We start from the raw sequence: 20,317 nt of genomic DNA, 5'->3' as shown, positions 1-20,317 counted from the left end.
CGGGATGGAGGGGGTTGAGCCCAGGATGGGAGAGCTGAGCCCGGGATGGGGGAGCTGTGCCCGAGATGGGGATGCTGAGCCCGGGATATGGGGCTGGCACAGGCAGCGTCACCCGCCTGGCTCCACCCTCTCCCCCCCTCCCCCAGAAAGTCGCGGGGGGCTTCGCCGTGACCCCGGCACCGGGATGGCAGCGGGGCAGTGGGACGGCGGCGGGACAGCGGGACGGTTCCCAGGCGCGGCGGCTGCAGGGCTCCGGCGCGGGTACCGCAGCCAGTTTGTTCGCAAGTCGCTTTGTTGCTGCCGGGGCGGGCTTTTTCCCCTTAGTAGTATTATTATTTGGAAGGGGAGGGTGAGGAGAGGGGCGGGAGGGGGGGTTGGCACCGGCTATAAAGGCTGAGCTCCCCAGAGCAGCCGGCACTGCCCCGCCACCATGAGCACTGCCCTGGCCTGACAGCCGCTGCCTCCCCGGGGCTCGCCGTCTCCTGCCTGCGGCAGCACCGGGGTGGGATGGTGTGAGCCCAGCCGCTCTCCTCCCTCCCTCCCTCCTTCCCTCCCACCGCCCCTCGGCTGGCTCTGGCAGGAGGAGAGCCCGGCAGCCGCTTGGATGATTTGATTTCTTCCCTGCCCGAAATTACTCCTGCCCAGATGCAGTGGATAATATTCATGTTGCTGCTATTCATCAGCTGCATGGAAATGCTCACGCAGAACCGGTGGAAGAAGCAAGGTAGGGTGTGTGTGTCCTGTGGGGTGGCTCGGGGACAAGGGGCTGATGGCTACTGCCTGTCCTGCCAGTGCTGGAGCAGGCAGGAGCTGTGCCACAGGGCTGATCTATGCCCAGCTTCTCCCTCAGCCAGCCCTTCAGGTCCCATTAGGGACCAGCTGTGTTCCCCTCTCGGTGCATGGCATGGGGCTGGCTCAGAGCTGTGTGGGGAAGGCAAAGTGCAGCCCCATGGCATTGTCTACCCTGTGCCAGCACAGCCTTTGGGGCTGGCAGGGGACAGGGGGATACTGGCTGGCATGAAGATCAGCTGTGCAAGCCTCAGGAGAGCTGGGCACAGTGGGGATAGTGCAGAACGGGCTGATTTACCAACATTTCCCTCCCCAATGCACTAAGCATGTAGGGGGTAAAACCTCCTGGGAAGATGCTCAACCTCATCCTTCCCCTGAGCAGGGGCATCAGCCAAGCTGCTGCCCAGTGCCAGGGCAAGGGCAGGGTGTGTGCTGGGGCTGTGCCGAGGCACAGGCACATCTCCATGGGCACTGGCTCATGTGCCCTCATCAGGCAGTGCCAGGCTCCTGAGGGGAGCAGGGCCAGGGCTGATGCTCAACTCTGTGCCAGGAACAGCTTGGGTTTGGAACTGGCAAGTGCCAAGGTAGGGACAGGACCTGGTGGCACTGGGGCTGTTGGGGGCTGGAGCCTGGGTGGTTTCCTCGTGGCTGTTGCGTGTTGAAGCCAGGAGGAGGCACTGGGTGAGGGTGGTTACGTGGGTGGCCAGGCTGGCTGCCAAAACACCCCTGGTTGGAAAAGGCCTGACACTGAGGAGGCTCAGGGTGCCACGAGGCCAGAGCTCTGGCTGATGCCCAGTGGCCTGATGCTGCAGGATGTGCCCAGGTCCTGGCAGCAGCCAGGGCTCTGCCTGTGGCTCTGCTCTCAAACACACGATGTATCTCCTGGTATAACCAATGCAGAAGGGCTGGTGTGGTCTCAGGGGCTGCAGCACCCCACATCACCTCACTGCTGCTGGGAGCTGCCTCCAGCTGCCACAGAGGGACAATCTGGGCAGCCCAGAGCCTTCAAAGCCCGTGGTGGCAGAGCTGGGCTAGGGGTGGGAAGCAACGACTGCTGTTAGTGCCACACAAGGACACCCCCCAGGCACCCTGGCACCCCCTGTGCCCCCTGCCCAACACCCACCTCAGCTCAGCCCCATGCCCCAGCTTTGCACCCACCAGCAGGTGTGGGGATATCCGCTGTCCATCATCCCCATTTCCCCAGTCCCCCTGTTGCTGCAGCAGCCCCGTCCCGTGGTGCAGCTCAGCCCTGGGCCGGCGCCGTGGCAGCTCCCGGCGTTGCTCCCGGCGGCGGAGGCACGTGCCATGCCGGCAGCCCCGAGGCTCCTGGCGTGGAGGAGCTGGCCTGGGGTGGCCAAGCCTTCCCCCAGCCCCACACCATTGGGAGTGATGGGAGTGAACCCCCAGAGCCCATGCAGGGCTCCTCACCTTCCACCCCAGATAGGGGTTGGAAGGAGAGTGGTGAATGCAAAAAAATCATCAAAAAGAGTCAGGGAAGGGAAAGAAGCTCGTAAATCCCCAGCTCTCCAGGGAAGCCTCTCCAGCTGCAGCCAGGAACACAAATGTTGTCAGCATTTGGTAAATATGTAACGGAGACCATAACAACTTAATGGATCCAAGGTGCTTCGTTAGCGTGCTCGCAGCAGACGTGGGCCTAACGAAGCCTCCTGGCTACGCCACGCCGTGCTGCCGGCCAAGCGCCGGTGCTGTGGCGAGGGGATGGGCATGAGCCAGCCTGGGGACAGCCACAGGGCACCACCACGCCAGGGATGAGCCCACAGAGGGTCAGGTTGTGCCAGGGACCAGCACAGAGGGCTGTGGGGTGTTATCCTCTAGCATCTCCCCACCTTGGCTTCCCCAGAACTCACTGCTGCTTCCCACTGGCTCCTCTGCCCCATCAGCACGGCTGTGGGCTCCTGGGGGGCAGTGCCAGGCATCCCTCCTGGGGCTCAAACCCGTGTCCATGCTGGGCAGCACCCAGCACAGCAGCTTGTTTGGCTCATCCTCACTCACTCAGCTCTGCGGGCACCGGGGCTGCCCTGGGACAGGACCCTCTCAGCATCTGCCAGGGCTCACACTCTGCATCAAACCCCCACAGGCACTGGGCTCTGCTCCGGCCAGGGCAGCCCAGCCACCTCCTCAGGCTTTTGCTATGTGTGAAAATATCATTCTAATGCTTTAAGATCTGCTGGCAGATGGAGCCCAGCCCCTGAGCACACGGTATTGGCACCACTGCATAATGGGAGCCTTTGCTCAGGAGCACCCGGTGCCAGAGCCAAGCAAACGCTTCCCAGCACAGCTGGGCACAGCAGAAGCATCGGCCACCTGCCCACAGGAGCTTCGTGGCCCCTTACAGTGATGCCCAGGCAGCACAGGGTGCAAAAAGACATTGGGCACGGGCAGACCCCAGTCCTCAGGGCTCAGCCATCCAGCTCCCGAAGTGCCCTTGTGATGGGAGCATCTCTCTGGGCTGCCTCTCTCTGGGCACACAAAGCTGGCTCGGGGGACCTGCAGGGTCTTTGTGGGCTAGCATCACATCCTTGTTCCAGGGAGCAGAGCCCACCTTGGTTCTGGGCACTGTCAGGCAGGTCAGGAGCACAGCAAAGGCAGCCAGGGAGGCGGCAGAGCCTCTTGAGCAACCAGACAGATCCTTATCTCGGCTCCTCTTGAGCATTTCCAAAATGCTCTTTGTCCCCTGACACTTAACAGACATCAACTAATTAACCCAGGTCAGAGCATATTTCTACAGCTGTTTAGCTGGAGTTTAGCTGGGATGAGCTCGGGGATGGGCACGGTTGGTGCAGGGATCAAGCTCAGGCTGGCACAAAGTGAGCCCCCAGCCCTGGGCCCTGTGGTGATGGGGGTGGCGATGGCAGAGCCAAGCAGAGCAGGGAGAGATGGCTCTGCACAGCCCCGAGCTGCCAGCCCAGGGACAGGGGGAGATCTGGGGAGAGGGGGAGCTGTGGGGAGCAGAGGGAGGCACTGAGGTGTTTGCAGGGAGACAGGACAGGGTGGGAGAGGGGCTGGCCCCGCTGCTCCTCGCCGTGCTGCAGCCCCTGTCGTGCGCTCGCCCCGCAGTGAGCGCCGGGCTGCTGGAGAACTGCACGGGCTGCGTCCTGTGCTCCGAGGACAACGGCTGCATCACCTGCCACCACCGGCTCTTCCTGCTCATCTGGAGGGACGGCATCCGCCAGTACGGGATGTGCGTCCACACCTGCCCCCCCGGATACTTTGGTGTGCGAGGGCTGGAGGTCAACAGATGCACAAGTATGTCCTGCACTAGCTGGGCCCCTCTGCTCCACCCAGTGCCCCCATCTCCCCTCCTCACCCCGTCCCATCGCCACGGGAAGGGCAACGGCTGCATTTCCCGCAGCATCCCCAGTGGCACAGGGCAGCGGTGAGAGCCGGGGGCAGCTGGATCAGGGTGCTTCCTCCCCTTTTCCCTTGCCCAGACCCCACAGGGCTGCAAAGAGCTTTGGGTCCCTGGTGGGTACCGGGGCTGCCGGCTCTGCGCTCACCATTAAGCATTGGAATGAGCTGCCCAGGGAGGTGGGGGAGTGCCCAGCCCTGTAGGGATCCCAAAGCTGTGGAGCTGAGGTGCTGAGGGCCAGGGGTCAGTGGTGGGCTGGGCAGGGTGAGGGGAGGGCTGGGACTGCAGGAGCTTTAAAGCTCTTTTCCAGTCCAAATGATTCCACGGTTCTATGGTTCTGTGACTCCATGTGCTGGCCCCTGGGCTCGCCCGGCTGACTGTGCCTCCTCCCGGGCAGAGTGCAGGTCACCCAGCTGCGAGAGCTGCTTCAGCAGAGACTTCTGCATGAAGTGCAAAGACAAGTTTTACTTGCACAAGGGCCAATGTTTTCGGCAGTGTCCCCCCAGCACCACGGCACAGCCCGGCACCCGCGAGTGCCAAGGTAAGCAGCGCCCGCACCCCGCACCCGCCGTCCCCGGGGTGGTGTCTGGTGCTTTGCAATCACCAGCCCCATCCTGCACCCCTATTCCCCCCACAGAGACGTGTGAGCCGGGGCCCTGGAGCGAGTGGAGCACCTGCAGCCACGAGGGCCGGACCTGCGGCTGCAAGTGGGGTGTGGAGACGCGTGTTCGGGAGGTGCCGGGGGCCGCCCGGGAGGAGGGGGCTCCCTGCCCCGCGCTGCTGGAGACCAGGAGGTGCCGCATGAGGAAGCACTGCCCGGGAGGTGAGCACCACAGCGCCTGCCAGCCCCAGGCCCCGGGGCCGGCCTCGTGCCTCCCCACGCCGCGGCAGGGGGGCGGTGGCCAGCCAGCCTGGCTGTTGTCTCCCCAGCGTGCCGAGGCCGGTGGCTGTAACCGTGCAGTTCTGGAGAAAACCGCCGTCACAGGCACATGTGCTGAGCAGCCCCGGCGCTGGCGCTGGCTGCGGGGCTGGCGGGTCCCTGCGGGCAGCGTGCCAGGGCGGCTGCACCGTGCCAGCCCAGCGGCTCCCACCCGCAGCCCCCGGCACCGCCCGGCTCCGGCCGCTGTCCCTGTCCACCGGCATCTGGGACGGGCTCCGGGTGTGAGCTGCTGTGGTGGGATGAGGCTGCTGAGCTCCAGATCCCGTCTGGAAAAGGCACAGCCAGGGCTTTCTGCACCACGGTTGGGAATAAGAGGAGTTGAGACCCTCAGAGGAGGGTCTTGTGAAAAAAGCCCTCCAAGTTCCCAGAATGCCCAGAGAGCTCGTGGAGCTCGTGGGCATCACCTCGGTGATCTCAAACAGCTAAAGCTCTGGGGAACAGCTCAGGGCAGGGTACTCCTCCATGGCTTTCGCAGCCAGATGTTTGCCCCTGCTCCTGTACCTCGTCCCACCGCAGCAGCACCGTGTCTCCTGAGCTGGGGACTCCCTGGCACAGGGCTCTCTGCCACTTCCCGCAGCCCCGTGGGGGCCGGCCGGGCAGCGTGGGCACGGGCGTGCAGCTGGCAACGGGAACCAGGAGGTGGCTGATGTCATTTTTGGATGCGATTGGCTGGACCAAAGCTGTTCTAATAAATCTCCACCTAATAACTGGCAGAAAGGGGGATTGCATGAGATAGAGATCTGTAGGGCCTGGAAGGAGATCTGAGGCGCCAGCGGTGCAGAGGGCTGTGCTTCGGGGCTGAGGACTCGCTGTGTGCCGCAGGACGTGCCGGGCTCGGCGCACACCGCCAGCGTGGCGGGGCCAAGGGCCATGGGGGAAACGGCTGCGAGGGCGGAAGAGAAACAGGCTGGGGGAAAGGGGGGTGATAACAGAAGATGGGTGTGCTGGGGCTGGGGCCCTGGAGCAGCTTCATCTCAACGCCATCGCTCATAAATAACATCCTCCTGCTGACAGCACGGAGGAGCTGATTTCCATCCCCAGCCGGGCCCCGACTCGCAGCGTCGGGGTGCCAGGTGGCATCGATTTCAGGGATGTTCTGCTCCCTGCCAGGCTGCGCCGGCTCCACACCCGGGGAGCTGGTGACAGTTTGATGTGGCGACTTTGGCGTGGGAGGACAGGCTGCTCCTGCGACACGGTGCCTGCGGTGCCGTGCCCCCAGCCAGCCCTGCCTGGCACACAGGGGACCACAGGGACAGCGCTTCAGATGCTCATGAGGTGACCAGGAAGGCAGCAGCGCTCTGGAATAGCGCTCGGTCTCCAGCTCTGCCTGGGTGAGCCAGGAGCCCTGACACCATGGTGATGGGCTCAGGGAACGGCGGGGCTCCTCTCGCGAGGCTGCTATCCGGGATCAGCTCAGCACAGCCCCGAGAAGGCAGAGGGAAATCCCTTCAGTGCCCCAAAAGCTGCCCTGGCTGGGGGGGGCAGGGGAGAGCAGCCCCTCTGCGTCTGGCAGCCCGGTCTGGCCGGCAGCTCCCGGGCCGGCGGCTCGGTGTCCCCGCCGCGGCGGAGCGTGCGTCTGCCCTCGCTCCAGGGCTCCTGCCCGGCCGCTTATGGGATCCAGATGCTGGAGGAGGACAGCGAGTTCACTTGATAGAGGCGAGACACCCCCAGCCCGGGCGAGCCGGCGAAGGCAGCAGGACCCAACCGTGCGATGAGAGATTTGTGCCGCCACTTCTGAGCTGTCCCCGGGCAGCTGGAAGGGAGAAGCATCCGCGCTTGGCCGAGGCACAAAACCCCTCACGCTGCTGTAAATCTGCCTTGTATGTGTCTGCCGCGCTCTCCAGACGCTTGGTGTTCGTGCTGTGCCCTCTCCTTTGTGGGTGGCAACTGTCTGGGAGATCAGAGCCGAAAAACAGAGTCGGGTAGGAAAAGAGCCGGAGCCCTCGGAACGATCGGCGACAACAGCCCTGGCACACGCAGCACCGGCCATGGTCCCCTGGCACGGGGGCTGGGAGGGGAGACTGGTGCTGGAGCCTCTGGATCTCACCCGGCTAGGGGTCAGGAGTAGTGGTGGGCACAGGTGTAGACACAGAGGTGAAGGTGGCATGTTTTGGGGCAGCCATCCCAGTCCCCAGCATGGGCTCCACTTCCCGTGGGGGTCTGTGGCATGGTGGGACTTATCCTGCACCGCTGCTTGGTTCTCAACACTGACACCGTGTCCAGCTGGAGGGTGCTTGGGGCCGCTCCTTGGGGTGTGCAGAGATTTGGGCCCCAGCAGCCTCAGCCTGGCAGGCTGTCAGCAGCTCAGCCGGGGTTGTGTCCCAGCAGTGAGGGTATCCCTGGGCAGATCATTCCCAGAGATGCATTTTGAGGCCACCCCTCTTGGTCCTGTGCCATCCCACCATCTTCTCCAGAAGGGAGGCACAGCCCTGCACCACAGCAGAGCCACTGCATCATTTTGGGGTGTTGGTTCAGCCTCCATCCTGCTCCAACACCCTCAGGCCCTGCCCAGGGAAAGGCTGGAGGCTCTCCAAGCAGCTCTCTTGGTTTGGTTGAGTTGTCCCATTTCTGAAGATTTTGGGGTATCAGGATTTCAAGCCTGACACACCCTGACACCCACAGACCCTCTGGGGTCCCCCAAACTGGGAAGAGAGCCCAAACACCCGAAGGAGGATGCAGATCCCAGAGACATCCTTTGCGTCCCGCTGCTGACCCTTCTTTTTCTCCTCCTTTGTTTCTCTTTTCTCTCTCATCCAGACAAAACCGAACCCAAAAATAAAGGCAAAAAGCGACAGAAGATGAAGACAGAGCCGTCTGTGGGTACTTAGCAGCAGCAGCAGCAGCAGCGCCGGGGCAGCACGGCAGGAGCCGTCCGTCGGCACCGAGAGCTCCCAAGCGGCTCCCGCCGCGCTGCCCCGGCCACGGCTCCCCCACTTTTCCATCCACAAGAAACAATTGCACAATTTTCTCCTTTCCAACCCCCCCGCCCCCCCTTCACCCCCTCCCACCCCCTCTTTTCTTCTTGAGACAATTTATGGCCTGTAAAACATTTCCTTTTCAGAAAGAAATCTAATTTGCAGTGTCCAAAGCAATGCCCTGGGGCGCGGGGATGGGGGTTGGCTCCTTTATTTGGATGGTTTTTCCCTCCTCCAGTCTTCTCTTACTCCTTGATGCTGGGGTTGGATCCTGTGCCTGCCCTGGGACTGTCCCCCAAGGCTGGGAGATGGTCTGTTGTCACCGGGTCCTGGTTGCACAGGAGTGCAGGATAAGGTCCTCCATCCTCAGCTACCAGCACAGAGGGTGGTGGGATCCCCACTGGGTCACACTCATGGCAGCTCTGCATCCACACTGGCACGATTGTGGGTCAAATCCTGCCATCCTCGCAGGCTGGAGGTGCTCCTTTCCCCAGCTGAATGTGGATGGAGGGAATTGGGGTGGCTGTGGCTGTGTTTAGTTTAGGACAAGGGGTGAGCACCCTGTGACTGCAGCTGCAGGGACACGCTGGGAGCAGCCACCGCAGCCCCCACCCAGGGCACGACGTGGGGGTGCTGAGCCTGGCACAGTACCAGTGCATCCCTCTGAACCAGCAGCAATAAATGGTGTATGTCCACGAGGCACAGAGGGCTGTACCGGCACGTTTCATGTGTGTTTGGCTCAAATTGATGCCCCAGCCTCAGGCATCTCTGCATCTGGGGGTCTCCGAGCGCGGGCGGGGGGAGGCTGGGGCTGGCACTGAGGGGTCCGGGCTGCGGGGACACAGTCCCTTCAGGGTGAGAGCGCTGGGTGTCAGCATCGAGCCAGCCCTGGGAGCCGGCTCGAAGCCGCCGCGGCAGCTCCTCCGTTCGCTCCACGTCGAAGAAAAGTATTAAAGCCTTTGGCATCCCTCTGCCCGCCGCTTTCCCTCATTCCCACGAGGCGCTGCTGGAGGGAGATGGGAACACGGGCTGTGGTCACTCCTGTGTCCCCCAACCCCGCCGTGGTGGCGGCGGCTGCACCTCCAGACCCCTTCGGGCACGCAGCTGGACCCAGACCCTGAAGCGAAAGGGGAAACGCAGCCACTGGCATCAGGACGCTCCATCCCGTGCCCCACAGCGCGGCCCCCCGGGGTGGGGAAAGGCTTCACTTCAGTGTTTCTATTGAAACAGGTTCCCCCGGGCCCCGCTCAGCCGCCGGGAAGCACCAGCGGGCTCATCTGCATCCACCTTGCCCCGAGCTTTTGCGGGGGTAGACCTGGCCGCCCTGCCCCTGTTTTGGGAGGGGGTGGTAGCTGCCTGTTGCATTGGGAGCAGTGGGTCCGGCAGGGCTCTGCTGGCAGCAACAGCCCAGCCGCAGCATTTCCCACCAGCTGCCCTGGCACCAGGGCTCACAGCATCACTGGCAGCCCCTGCCATGACCAGCACGGCAGTGGGGTCCCTTCTCCAGCCCCACAGCTGTGTGAGCATCCTGGCACCCATGTGCCCACCACGCTGGAAGACAATCAGCGTCTCCTGTGAGGCCCAGGGAAGCCCTGTCTCCTGCGCCAGCCCATCCCCACTGCCGTGGTTCTCCCCTCCCAGGGGACCCAGCCTGGATCTAACCCAGCACACGGGCCGGCAGCCAGTGACCCCAGCTGCAGGCACAGAGCCATCTCAGCTCAGGGAGACCCCCAGGAGCTGGGCACCCCGAGTCCTGAGCAGGATCCATCCATGTCCTGCCCAGCTCTGCCTGGGACACAGTCCCCATCCCGCTCCCCACGGGCTCGTCCTGTGGCTGGAGCAGCCAGATCCAGGCCTGGCTCCCTATAAATAGCCGGGACGTGGGGAGGGAGCTCAGCTCCCGCCATGGGGGTGTCCGGGGGGTGCTGGGTCCCGGGGGGTGCTGAGCAAGGGGGACTTGCTGGGTGCTGGGACTGGAAGGTGGTGCTGCCACTGCCCTGCACATCCCGGGAGGTGCAATGAGCTGTGCAGAGAACGGCTGGGGCAGGGGGGGGGGATGTGTGTGCAGGGGGAGGGACAGGGGCTGTGTGTGTTTGTCTGAGACATTTATAGATCACGTGTGAAACTTGATCTCCCCGCAGTGGGCTCGGAGGAGAGAAAAAAGATAGCAGTATTGTTTTTAAACAGATTTTTTCCTTTGTTTTTCTTTCCCCCCCCCCCTCCCCCTGCGAGGGCCGCGCTGATAAAAGGCTGGGGCAGCCAGAGCCGCCTCCGAGGGAGGAAATGCCCAAATCGCAGCGTTTGGGCTGAGCAGCGAGCGCCCACCGAGCCACCGCGGCAGCCGGGCCAGCAGCAGCACGTCCCTGCGCACGGCGCCCCGCTCCTCGTGCCCCCTGCCCGCCGGGACCCCCGGCCATGCGGGCGCTCAGCCTCGGCCTCGTGGCGCTGACCTGTGCCACGACGGCTCTGTGCGCGGCCGGGGCGCAGCGCCGGGGGCCGGAGGGGGGCGGCCGCCGCCGCTACCAGCGTGTGCAGCACGGCCACTGCAGCTACACGTTCGTGCTGCCCGAGGCGGAGCCGCCGCCGTGCCCACCCGCAGCCCCCGGCCCTGCCAAGGCGCTGCTGCAGCGGGACGCGCCGGCCGGCACCGGCCACGCCGCCACCCAGCGCCTGCGGCACCTCGAGAGGATCCTGCAGAACAGCACGCAGTGGCTGCTGAAGGTAGGGTGCTGCGCAGGGGGGGCACGGGCAGGGTTGGCATGGGCAGGGGGTTGCTTCCAGCAGCTGAAGGTGCAGCATCCCCATACTGGGTGCCCGCTGCAGCTCTGTGTCTGTTCTGGGCTGCCCGAGGCACAGCTGGGGGTTTGGGGGCTTTGTGCCCACCCGAGCAGCAGCCACGCTGACACATCAGAGTCTCTCCCACAGGTTTACAACCTGGGCCTGATCCTGCAGGCACTGGCTCCTCGGGGGGGATGGATGGGAGCTGTGGGTGCTGCAGTTTGTGAGTGCAGCAGGTCGTGGGTGCTGCAGATCCCAGCTGTGGCTGTACCTCCCCACGCCAGCCCTGCCACAGCTCCTCAGGGTCCCAGCAGGGCTGCCTGTGCCAGGCACAGCTCGAGACTCAGCATTCCCTGCTCTGGGTCAGGATGTGGCCATGATGGAAAGCTCTCAGGCAGAGGTTTGGCATGTGGCAGAGCGAGGGATCTTAGGGCAGGAGTCACTGAATCTTCTCCAGCTTCATCATTTTCCCACTTATGGGCTTTGCAAAAGCTCCTGGTGCTTGGAGAGACTTTGAGTAGAATCAGCACCTCCTGGTCAGCCCCAGGCAAGGGAGAGGATGCAGGCTGGGGGGCAAGGGGTGCCCCAGCAGAAGGGCTACGTGCCCACAGGGGTGCTCCCACCCCGGCTCCCCCCAGCCCGCCGCCCACGGCAGGAAGCAGCGTGTCCTTCCCCAGGGCTCGGCAGCTCCATCCGGCACAGCCAGGAACAGCTCCCAGGCAGCTCATCCCAGGAGACCCTTCCCTGGGGGGGGCAGAAATCCCTCACCCTGGCCCGAGGTGCCTGTGCTGGGAGGATGGGGAACACCTTGTCTGTCACTGAGCCTCCAGCCGAGCGGCATCGCCGGCACAGACACGTCCGTGTCCTGGCAGCATCCTGCTGGGGGGCAGCGGGGCCTGTGTGCCTCTGCACTCCCAGCTCAGGGATGGTGCACCAGCAGTGCTGAGAGATGGTGAGTCCTTCCAGCACTTGGGGATGGGGCCAAATGCACTGAGCTGGGAGCTCAGGGTTAGCCTGTGGCAGCCACAGTGCTGAGAGACATGTCCATGGGGGACAGGGTGGGCAGCAGGGGTGGGCAGCAGAGATGGGCAGCAGGGACGGGCAGGACTGTCCCCTGTTTCTTCAGCCATCCTAGATGACAAATTCCCCTAAACCTGGGAAAACATTGATCTGTGGCTCTGCTGAAAACCACTCTGGGATGTCACAGAGGGACTGGCAGGGCCAACTCCCCCCCAAACCTCCACCATTGCAGGACCTGCTGTGCATGCACAGCCTGGGATCCTTGACCTGGAGTCTTGTGCCCTGACATCCCTGTGCCCTGAGTGCCCAGGCCAGCTCTGAGCTTCTTTCAGTGCAAGGGCAGCCTTTGGGCATGGCCAAGCAGTGCATTGGACTCATGATTCAGAGCAGACAGCCACAGGCAAAGTGAGGCTGCACATCTGGGCAGCTGTGGGCAGCAATGCCCCATGCCACAGCCCCAATGAGAACGAGGCAGTAGGGCACTGGGCAGCTGATATCCCATCCCATCCCATCCCATCCCATTCATCCCATCCCATCCCATCCCATCCCACCCTGCAGCACAGCTCTGACCATTCAGAGGCTTGCAGCTTGCAGCTATTTTTCGTCTGCTGTTCCTTGCTGTTCCTGATTTATCCAGCACTGCCCAGGGAGGATTGTTTTGGTCTGACTCCAGGCCTGAACAAACAAACCAGGGCTCGAAGGAGGCATCGGGTTCGGGGACAGATTGTGATCAACGTCACGTCCTGCTCTGCTCTGCCCTGGCCTGGAGTTGACAGGACCTCTGGCACCCATCAGGGCTCCTCAGGCCCCTGGGACACCCCCAGCACCCACCTCCCCCAGGAGCCCCCAACCACCTGGCTGGGAGGGCCAGGGACATGGTGAGGACATGTGGCTCCTGCTCACCATCCCTTCAGCGGTTCCTGTCACAGGAGGAATGGATTTTAGGTTAAATACAAACATTTGATGGTGCTGCCAGGGCTGGGGGGGGGGGGGGTTGCTGGGTTGGAGTGAGGTCCCCAGTGGGGCAGGTTGTCAGCTCTGGGTGGTGCTGGTGCTGCTCATCCTGGCATAGGTGCAGACAGTGAGTGGGGGACTTTCCCTCCACCTCTGGCCCTGCCTCCCCCATCAGACAGAGCTTTTGGGATGCTCAGAAATGCCAGGACAGGATGGAGACAAGGACAGGGGAGGGATGTGGCTGCAAGAGGGTGGCACAGGACCATTCAGATGTGGGCAGTGGCAGTGGGACAGTGGGGTGGCCAGGGTCCCTCCTGCTCCAGGGCAGCATTTTGAGGTGATCCCCATCACCAGCCCCCCCTACAGCCACTCTGCCCTTCTTGGGAAAGAAAGAGGCTGATAGGAACCCCCAAATCTGAGCAGCCATGGGGTGAAGGGGACACTGTGCCCCCTTCCAGCCCCAGCTCACTGCAAGGAGCTGCCAGGGCCAGGAGCTGGGGCTGTTTCTCTGGCTGTGCTCAGCCCTGCCCGTGCCAGCCTGACCTTTTCCACGGGTATGTGCTGCCCTGGGGCACCCAGATATGTTTGTTTTTAAAAAAAGGCGAGGTTGTGAAGGAGAAAAGGCCTCCCTGAGCCCTGTGAGGCAACAAGATTAACGACCTGGTTAAAGGGAAACTCTCCAGCAATCACTCAGCTCGGGGAAATATTTTCCAGACCCAGCTCTCCGACCTTTCCCTGCTCACTCCCCGTGGGAGGAGGGAAAAGCCCCAGGGAAGTGGGTACAGGCAATTGGGGTGCAGAGCCCAGGGTCCCATCCAGCCCCTGTGGGAGCTCATGGTGGGGGTGAGAGCTGTGTCCCTGCACAGTTCTGGGGAGGAGGGAACGAGCCTTGCCCCTGCCAGCGAGATTTCATCATGCACAAACAAGTGCAGGGCAGAGCCCTGTGCCTCGGCCTGCTGCCAGCTCAGCTCCTGTGTCGAGAATCCTGGCACTGCTACCTGCTCCTGCCATGGTGCTGAGCATCCTGGCACTGCTGTCTGGTGCTGTCATGGTGCTGAGAATCCTGGCACTGCTGCCTGCTCCTGCCATGGTGCTGAGCATCCTTCTTGCTGCCTGGCTCTGCCATGGTGCTGAGTGTCCTGGCACTGCTGCCTGGTGCTGCCATGGTGCTGAGCATCCTGGCACTGCTGTCTGGTACTGCCATGGTGCTGAGAATCTTGGCACTGCTGCCTGGTGCTGCCATGGTGCTGAGCATCCTGCCACTGCTGCCTGGTGCTGCCATGGTAGTGAGCATCCTGCCACTGCTGCCTGGCATTGGCATGGTGCTGAGCATCCTGCATGCTGCCTGGCTCTGCCATGGTGCTGAGCATCCTGGCACTGCTGCCTGGTGCTGCCATGGTGCTGAGTGTCCTGGCACTGCTGCCTGGTGCTGCCATGGTGCTGAGCATCCTGCCACTGCTGCCTGTTGCTGCCATGGTGCTGAGCATCCTGCATGCTGCCTGGCTCTGCCATTGTGCTGAGCGTCCTGGCACTGCTGCCTGGTGCTGCCATGGTGCTGAGCATCCTGCCACTGCTGCTGGCCCCACTCCTGTGCAGAGCACCCCAGCCCTGCTCTCTGCCCATCGTCCCACCCAGAGAGCAGCATCTCACCTGGGCCAGTCGCTCCCGGTCCAGCGGGATGCAGGGGGGTGTGGGGCCGGGAGCAGGATCTCCCCGTGGGGGGGTCTGTGGGGTGCCGGGGGCTGGCTGCCCAGCCCGGGGCCTCTTTCCCAGCGTGGGCGGCTGCGCGGCCCCTCCCGCTGCCCCCGGCCCCCGCCCGGGATGTGCCCCCGCCGAGGCCGGTGCCCCGGGGAGGGGCCGAACGGGAACCTCACGGCCAGAAATAGAAAAAGCCTTTGGGAAAGCGGCTGCCCCGCGGGCTGGGAAAACGGAAGCGACATCTCAGCTGCGGCTGCACCCGGCAGCTTCCCAGCCCCCGGCGCTTCCCCAGCACCCACCGTCCACAGCCCTGGCCTCGGGAAGCCGGCGGCTGGGAGCTGATGCCGAAGTCAGTGCCGGGTGCGCCCTGCACGGCCCCGGCTCGCCAGCAGAGCCGGGCACACACGCGAGCCCGTGCCAGGTCCCGGCTGGCACCGCAGCCCGGGAGTGTTGGCAGCTGGTTCTGAAGGGGCTGCCCTGCTCCCTGTCCTCCCGATAAGCTTCAAAGGGCTCCAAGGTGGATCGTGGCACGCTGGAAGGCTCGCAGGGCTGTGCCTGGGGGCTGTGCAGAGCTGTGCCGGGCTGGGCTGGGCTGGGCTGGGCTGAGGGGGGACCCCGGTGAGCTCCCCAGATGAGCCACTCGCCTCTGCAGCTGGAGAGTTACATCCAGACGGGCATGAAGCCGGCGATGGTGCAGCTGCAGCAGACGGCGGTGCAGAACCAGACAGCCACCATGCTGGAGATCGGCAGCAGCCTCCTCAACCAGAGCGCCGAGCAGAGCCGCAAGCTCACCGACGTGGAGGCCCAGGTAGAGGCGGTGGGTGGCCGGGGCACCGTGGCACACGTGTCCCCACGTCCCCACCAACCCTGGGACCATCACCCCGAGGTGATGCATGTACCAATGTGCAGAGGTGCCAGGGCCACGTGCCAGGGAGCTGCCAGCCCGGTGACACCATGGTGTGGCCCCGGCTGCTCACACTGAAGCTCCTTCTCCCCTCCCTGGGCAGGTCCTGAACCAGACGTCACGCATTGAGATGCAGCTGCAGGAGAACTCCCTGTCCACCATCAAGCTGGAGAAACAGCTGCTGCTGCAGACAAATGAGATCCACAAGCTGCAGAACAGGAACAAGTAGGGCCTGGGGCAACACGGGGACCCCTGCAGCCCTCAAACCCTGGGGGAGGTTGGTCCCTCACACCCCAGGGGGCTTGAATCCCTCCAGGGGTTGGCTGGGGTCCTTTGGGGGTTGCACAGACCCAGCACAACCCCTCAGGCTTTGGTTTCCTGTCACAAAGCAAGTCCCAGGGGTGCCAGGCAGGTGTGATTCCGTAGGGACAGCTCTGGGCTCTCACAGACGTGCAACGGGACCGCAGCTGGGGCTGCTCTGCTGCCCACGCCCTGCCTGGCTGCTCAGCACGGGCACAGTCCCCTCGACACTGCTGCCTCCCCCTTGCAGCATCCTGGAGGTGCGGGTGCTGGACATGGAGACAAAGCACCAGGCGGAGCTGGCAGGAGCCCGCTCAGAGAAGGAGAAGCTGCAGCGCCTGGTGAGCCGGCAAAGCGGCACCATCGAGGAGCTGGAGAAGTCTCTGGTGGCTGCCAACGCCAATGCCAGCCTGCTCCAGCGCCAGCAGCTCCAGCTCCTCCAGTCAGTGCAGAGCCTGGTGCGCCTCGTCTCCCAGGGCAGAGGTGAGCCAGGGCGTATGGGCAGCAGGAGAGGTCCTCAGCCCCCTCAAAAAGGTGCAGGGCCTCTATGCGCAGCTCAGGAGGGGGTCACTTTGCCTCAAAGTGAGCCAGTGTTGGACCCAAGGAGCAGCTCCCAGCTCCCAGGGGAGAGTCCCCAGCCTGATGCCATCCCCAGCCATGGCAAATCCCGGGGCTGAGGCTGGTGGCAGCCGCCTCACTCAGCCCTTGAGAGAAGGGACCCCTGGGCACAAAAGCATCAAAAGGAGTGGGGAAGAGAAACAAAAGCAGGCAGGGCTGTGGGAGCAGCGGGGTTTCTGCTGCCTCACCCGTCCTCTGTGCTGCAGCCCCACTGCCTGGGCAGGAGCAGCTCTTCCAGGACTGTGCCGCGGTGCGCCGGGCTGGCATCCGCGCCAGCGGCGTCTACACCCTCCACATCGCCAACCTCAGCGAGCCCAAAAAGGTGAGCACGGGCTGGAGAGGGCTCCCACCACAGTGCCCAGCACGCACCAGCCCCAGCCCAGTGAGCACTGGCCTTAGATTGTAAAGGCACCAGCACCCAGGAGCATCATGTCCCTGCCCCTGCCTTTGGCCAGGGGCTCCTTACAGCTCACTGGCAGGAGGCTGCAGTGAGCTGGGGGTTGGTCTCTGCTCTCCACTAATGAATGACAGGATGAGAGGAAATGGGCTGCTGTTGCCCCAGGGGAGGTTGAGATTGGAGCTGAAGCAGAACTGTTTCCCTGAGAGGGGTGTCAGCCCCTGTGCCAGGCTGCCCAGGGAGCTGGGGCAGTGCCCAGCCCTGGAGGGATCCCAAAGCTGTGGAGCTGAGGTGCTGAGGGCTGTGGGCCAGTGCTGGGCTGGGCAGGGTGAGGGCAGGGTTGGGACTGCAGGAGCTTCAAGGGCTTTTCCAACCCAAATGATTCTGTTATTCTATGGAGGGAGGAGAGGCTCCCCAGCCAAGCACTGGGCACAGCAGATACTCCCCAGCCCCTCAGCAAGCTCCAGCAGCTGTGCAGCACCCGGGCTGAGCGGAGTGGAGCTGAGGGGAGGCAGCCAGCAGCCCCCCTGAGCCAGCCCTCACCCCCTGCTGCAGGCGTACTGCGACATGGACACAGACCGAGGCGGCTGGACCGTCATCCAGCTCCGCACCAATGGCAGCCTCAGCTTCCAGAGGAGCTGGAGGGAGTACAAGCAGGTCTGTATCCACGCAGAGAGGGAGCACCTGGGGGGAGGCAGCCCCAGGAATCACACCCTCATCCACCCACGTTGTGCTCCTGCAGGGCTTCGGGGACGCGGCGGGCGAGTACTGGCTGGGTAACGAGGCCGTGCACGCCCTGAGCAGCCAGGAGCCCTACGCCCTGCGCGTGGAGCTGCGGGACTGGGAGGGGGGACAGGTCTATGCCCACTACGGCAAGTTCCAGCTGGGCAGCGAGCGGCAGCTTTACAGGTAGGAGTGAGGCACCGTGGGGGTGGCCACCAACCCCTCTGGCTGTCCCCGAGCCCCACGGTCAGCAGTCCTGTGGTGCTCCAGGAAGGGGGGTGTGTGTGGCCCCAGGGACTGCAGGATCTCACATGGCTGTGTGACCCACTCCTCTCTCCAGGCTCCTGTTTAGTGCATGACATTGCATCTGGCATTGCCATCCCAGTTGGGCACAGTGCCACCATGGCACTTGCACTGCAGCTCACAGCTTGGGAGTGGCACAGCCATAGCCAGCAGGCCCTGCCGGGGTTGCTGGGCATCCCACCCATGTCTGGAGAGGGCTGCTGGGGGGTGTGTCCCCAGGAGCCTAAGCCTGGCTACGAGCAGGAGGGTGAGGGGGCAGCTGGGTGCTTTGGTGCTGGGCTGGAGATGGGACCAGTCCCCAGAGATCCCCTGCCCTTTGCATCCTCTGCTCAGTCCCCAGCAGAGAGGACAGGAGGAGCCTCGACTAGGGGGGTCCTCTGTCCCAGCGCAGCATCACACCCACCTCTGGGGACTCCCCCAGGACAAGTCCTCCAAGCCCAGCTGGAACTGCAGGATCTGTGCCTGCATCCCTCTGTGCTGGCCCTTGCTCAGCCGGCGGCATCCCACGGCCTTTGCTCCCCCACCCCCCACCCTGAGCAGAGCTGAGGGGCTGTGTGCCCACCCCCCATCCATCTGCACTGACGGTGGCCGTGGCCACGCCGGGCACAGGCTGTCGCTGCAGGATTACAGCGGCACAGCCGGGCAGCAGAGCGGCCTGGCACTGCAGGGCACCCGCTTCAGCACCCGCGACGCCGACAACGACAACTGCCTCTGCAAGTGTGCCCAGATGCTGTCCGGAGGTGAGAGCGGGCAGGGATGGAGGGGGGACGGACGGGGGGGATTGACACCCACTTAACACCCACAGGATGCCACTCTCCCGTCCTGCTCCCTCCTCACAGGCTGGTGGTTCGATGCCTGTGGCCTCTCGAACCTGAACGGCATCTACTACCCGGCACGGCACAACATCCGCAAGCTCAACGGCATCCGCTGGCACCACTTCCAGGGCCCCAGCTACTCCCTGAAGGGCACCCGCATGCTGATCCGACCCGCCGGCTTCTAGGTGCCAGCAGCCTGGCATGGGGAGCAGGGACGGCGTGGGGGCACCAAGCCCTCCTGGCTGCTGCAGGGAAGCTGTTCCCTCCGCAGTTTTATACCCTTGTTGATTTCTCTCCCGTGGCAGCGGCACCGGGGGCCAGGGGCTGCAGGAGCTGGGCTGGGAGCTCTGCCTTGAACCACACCCTGTGCCTCCGAAGTGGGCTTCAGCAGACTTGGACCACCCCATCCCACCTCAGCCTCTCCCCCTATCCTTCCACTGGGCCTCCAGCGTTTGTGCTGGGAAGGAATGTCTGAGCCCCCAAGGGACCCCCTGCACACCCAGCCAGGCTGCAAGGCACAGCTGGGGCTCTGCCTTTGCTGGTTTGGGACATTGCAAAGCTCCCACTGCCCTGCTCCCCTGCAGGATTAGGGGAGCTGAGGGGGACAGGGACCCTCAGGAGGGTGAGGGGCCAGTGCCATCCATCCTCCCTCACCACGGCCGTGGGGGGGGGCACAGGCTGCCCCCTCCTGAGGGAATGGCCAGAGCCACTGTCCCCATGCACAGCAGGGTGGGGGTCGGTGTACCCAGCCCCCAGGATGGACAGAGGGAGCAGGGGAGTGGCTTTGGGGACCTTGGGGGACCAGCCCTGGGCTGGAAGGTGCTTGCTGGGGAGGCTGCACCAACAGGGGGCTGGCAAGGCTCTGGGATGGGCAGGATGGGTTTGAGGGGTCACAGGTGAGGAGGGGGCTGTGACTGGCAGCAACAGTGGCAGCTATCAGGGACTTGCTGCCTCCATGACCCCCCAGGCACCCCTGTACCTCTCTCCCCAAAACCTGTCCTCCTCACTCCAGGCAGTGGGTGACAGCAGAGACCCTGCAGAGCAGAGGTGCCAGTACACCCTCCATTGCCACTTACTCCCTGCCACAGCTCCTGGAGGACAGAGCTCATACTCCAGCATGGGACAAGAGATGCAGGGACACGGTGTCCCCCACAACAGGATGGTGGCAAGGACAGTGCAGGAGCCTCCCAGGGCCCTGCCATCCCAAGGCATTCCTAATTAACAGTGATTAAAGCCCTTGACGTAGCTGGAGCACTTCCAGAGGCTGCTCATTAAGCACAATAATTAAAACATGGAAAATACAGGGTGTGGGGGCTGCCCAGGAGCCTCTCCCCATTCCCAGCGAGCTGCAGGGCAGGTGGCAACCGCCCCATGAGCCTGGCTCCCAACCCGGGCTGCTGCTGCTGTGCTGTCTCTGCCAGCTGCACACCTGCAGCTACCTGAGCGTGGGGCACCCATGGGAGACCCCAGCATGGAGGGGTGAGGGGCATGGACACCCCCCCTCCTCCCAAGGAGTAAGTGACGGGCTCAGCTGTGGCTGCACACCCACAGCGACACCGGAGCCACTGAGAGGCAGCTGCCAGGGAAAGTGATCCAGGGCTGTCCAGCTGTCACATGCCAGGGGGGAGCATTCCCGGGGCGGGACACACAGCCCCTCACCATGGCTCTGCCATGACTTTGTGCAGAGCTCAGGTGAAGGCTCTTGGTTGGGGAACACTGCTCCTCCTATCCCTGCATGTGCACACGGACACACACAGGCATGTGAGCACACACACAGGCATGTGAGCACACAC

At 63.8% G+C, this 20,317-nt stretch overlaps 2 protein-coding genes across 3 annotated transcripts in view; both read left to right on the top strand.

Annotated features, from left to right (window-relative positions):
• Positions 1–20,116, top strand: part of LOC104561730 (peptidyl-prolyl cis-trans isomerase FKBP1A) — a 93,407-nt gene extending 73,291 nt beyond the window's left edge. Inside the window, exons 1-9 of one of the 2 annotated variants that reach the window (XM_062008966.1) lie at positions 10,250–10,735; positions 15,117–15,272; positions 15,472–15,593; positions 15,919–16,151; positions 16,493–16,608; positions 17,239–17,340; positions 17,426–17,592; positions 18,319–18,449; positions 18,549–20,116. In XM_062008966.1, the coding sequence (XP_061864950.1) occupies positions 10,430–10,735; positions 15,117–15,272; positions 15,472–15,593; positions 15,919–16,151; positions 16,493–16,608; positions 17,239–17,340; positions 17,426–17,592; positions 18,319–18,449; positions 18,549–18,709 (1,494 nt within the window). In that variant the 5' untranslated portion in view covers positions 10,250–10,429 and the 3' untranslated portion in view covers positions 18,710–20,116. Of the gene's footprint in view, positions 1–10,249; positions 10,736–15,116; positions 15,273–15,471; positions 15,594–15,918; positions 16,152–16,492; positions 16,609–17,238; positions 17,341–17,425; positions 17,593–18,318; positions 18,450–18,548 lie in introns of those variants that run through there. The other variant, XM_062008967.1, reaches the window with a different exon arrangement.
• RSPO4 (R-spondin 4) lies at positions 646–7,927 on the top strand. The gene is made up of 5 exons (XM_062009302.1): positions 646–724; positions 3,868–4,056; positions 4,557–4,700; positions 4,797–4,982; positions 7,857–7,927. Exons 1-5 carry the CDS (start codon positions 646–648, stop codon positions 7,925–7,927), a joined length of 669 nt encoding a protein of 222 aa, XP_061865286.1.
• Positions 20,117–20,317: the final 201 nt, after the last annotated feature.

The sequence above is a fragment of the Colius striatus genome, chromosome 16, assembly GCF_028858725.1.
Source record: "Colius striatus isolate bColStr4 chromosome 16, bColStr4.1.hap1, whole genome shotgun sequence".
NCBI classification, from domain to species: Eukaryota; Metazoa; Chordata; class Aves; order Coliiformes; family Coliidae; genus Colius; species Colius striatus.
The sequence above is the reverse complement of the archived record's forward strand: the minus strand, read 5'-3'. Positions and strand labels throughout refer to the sequence as shown.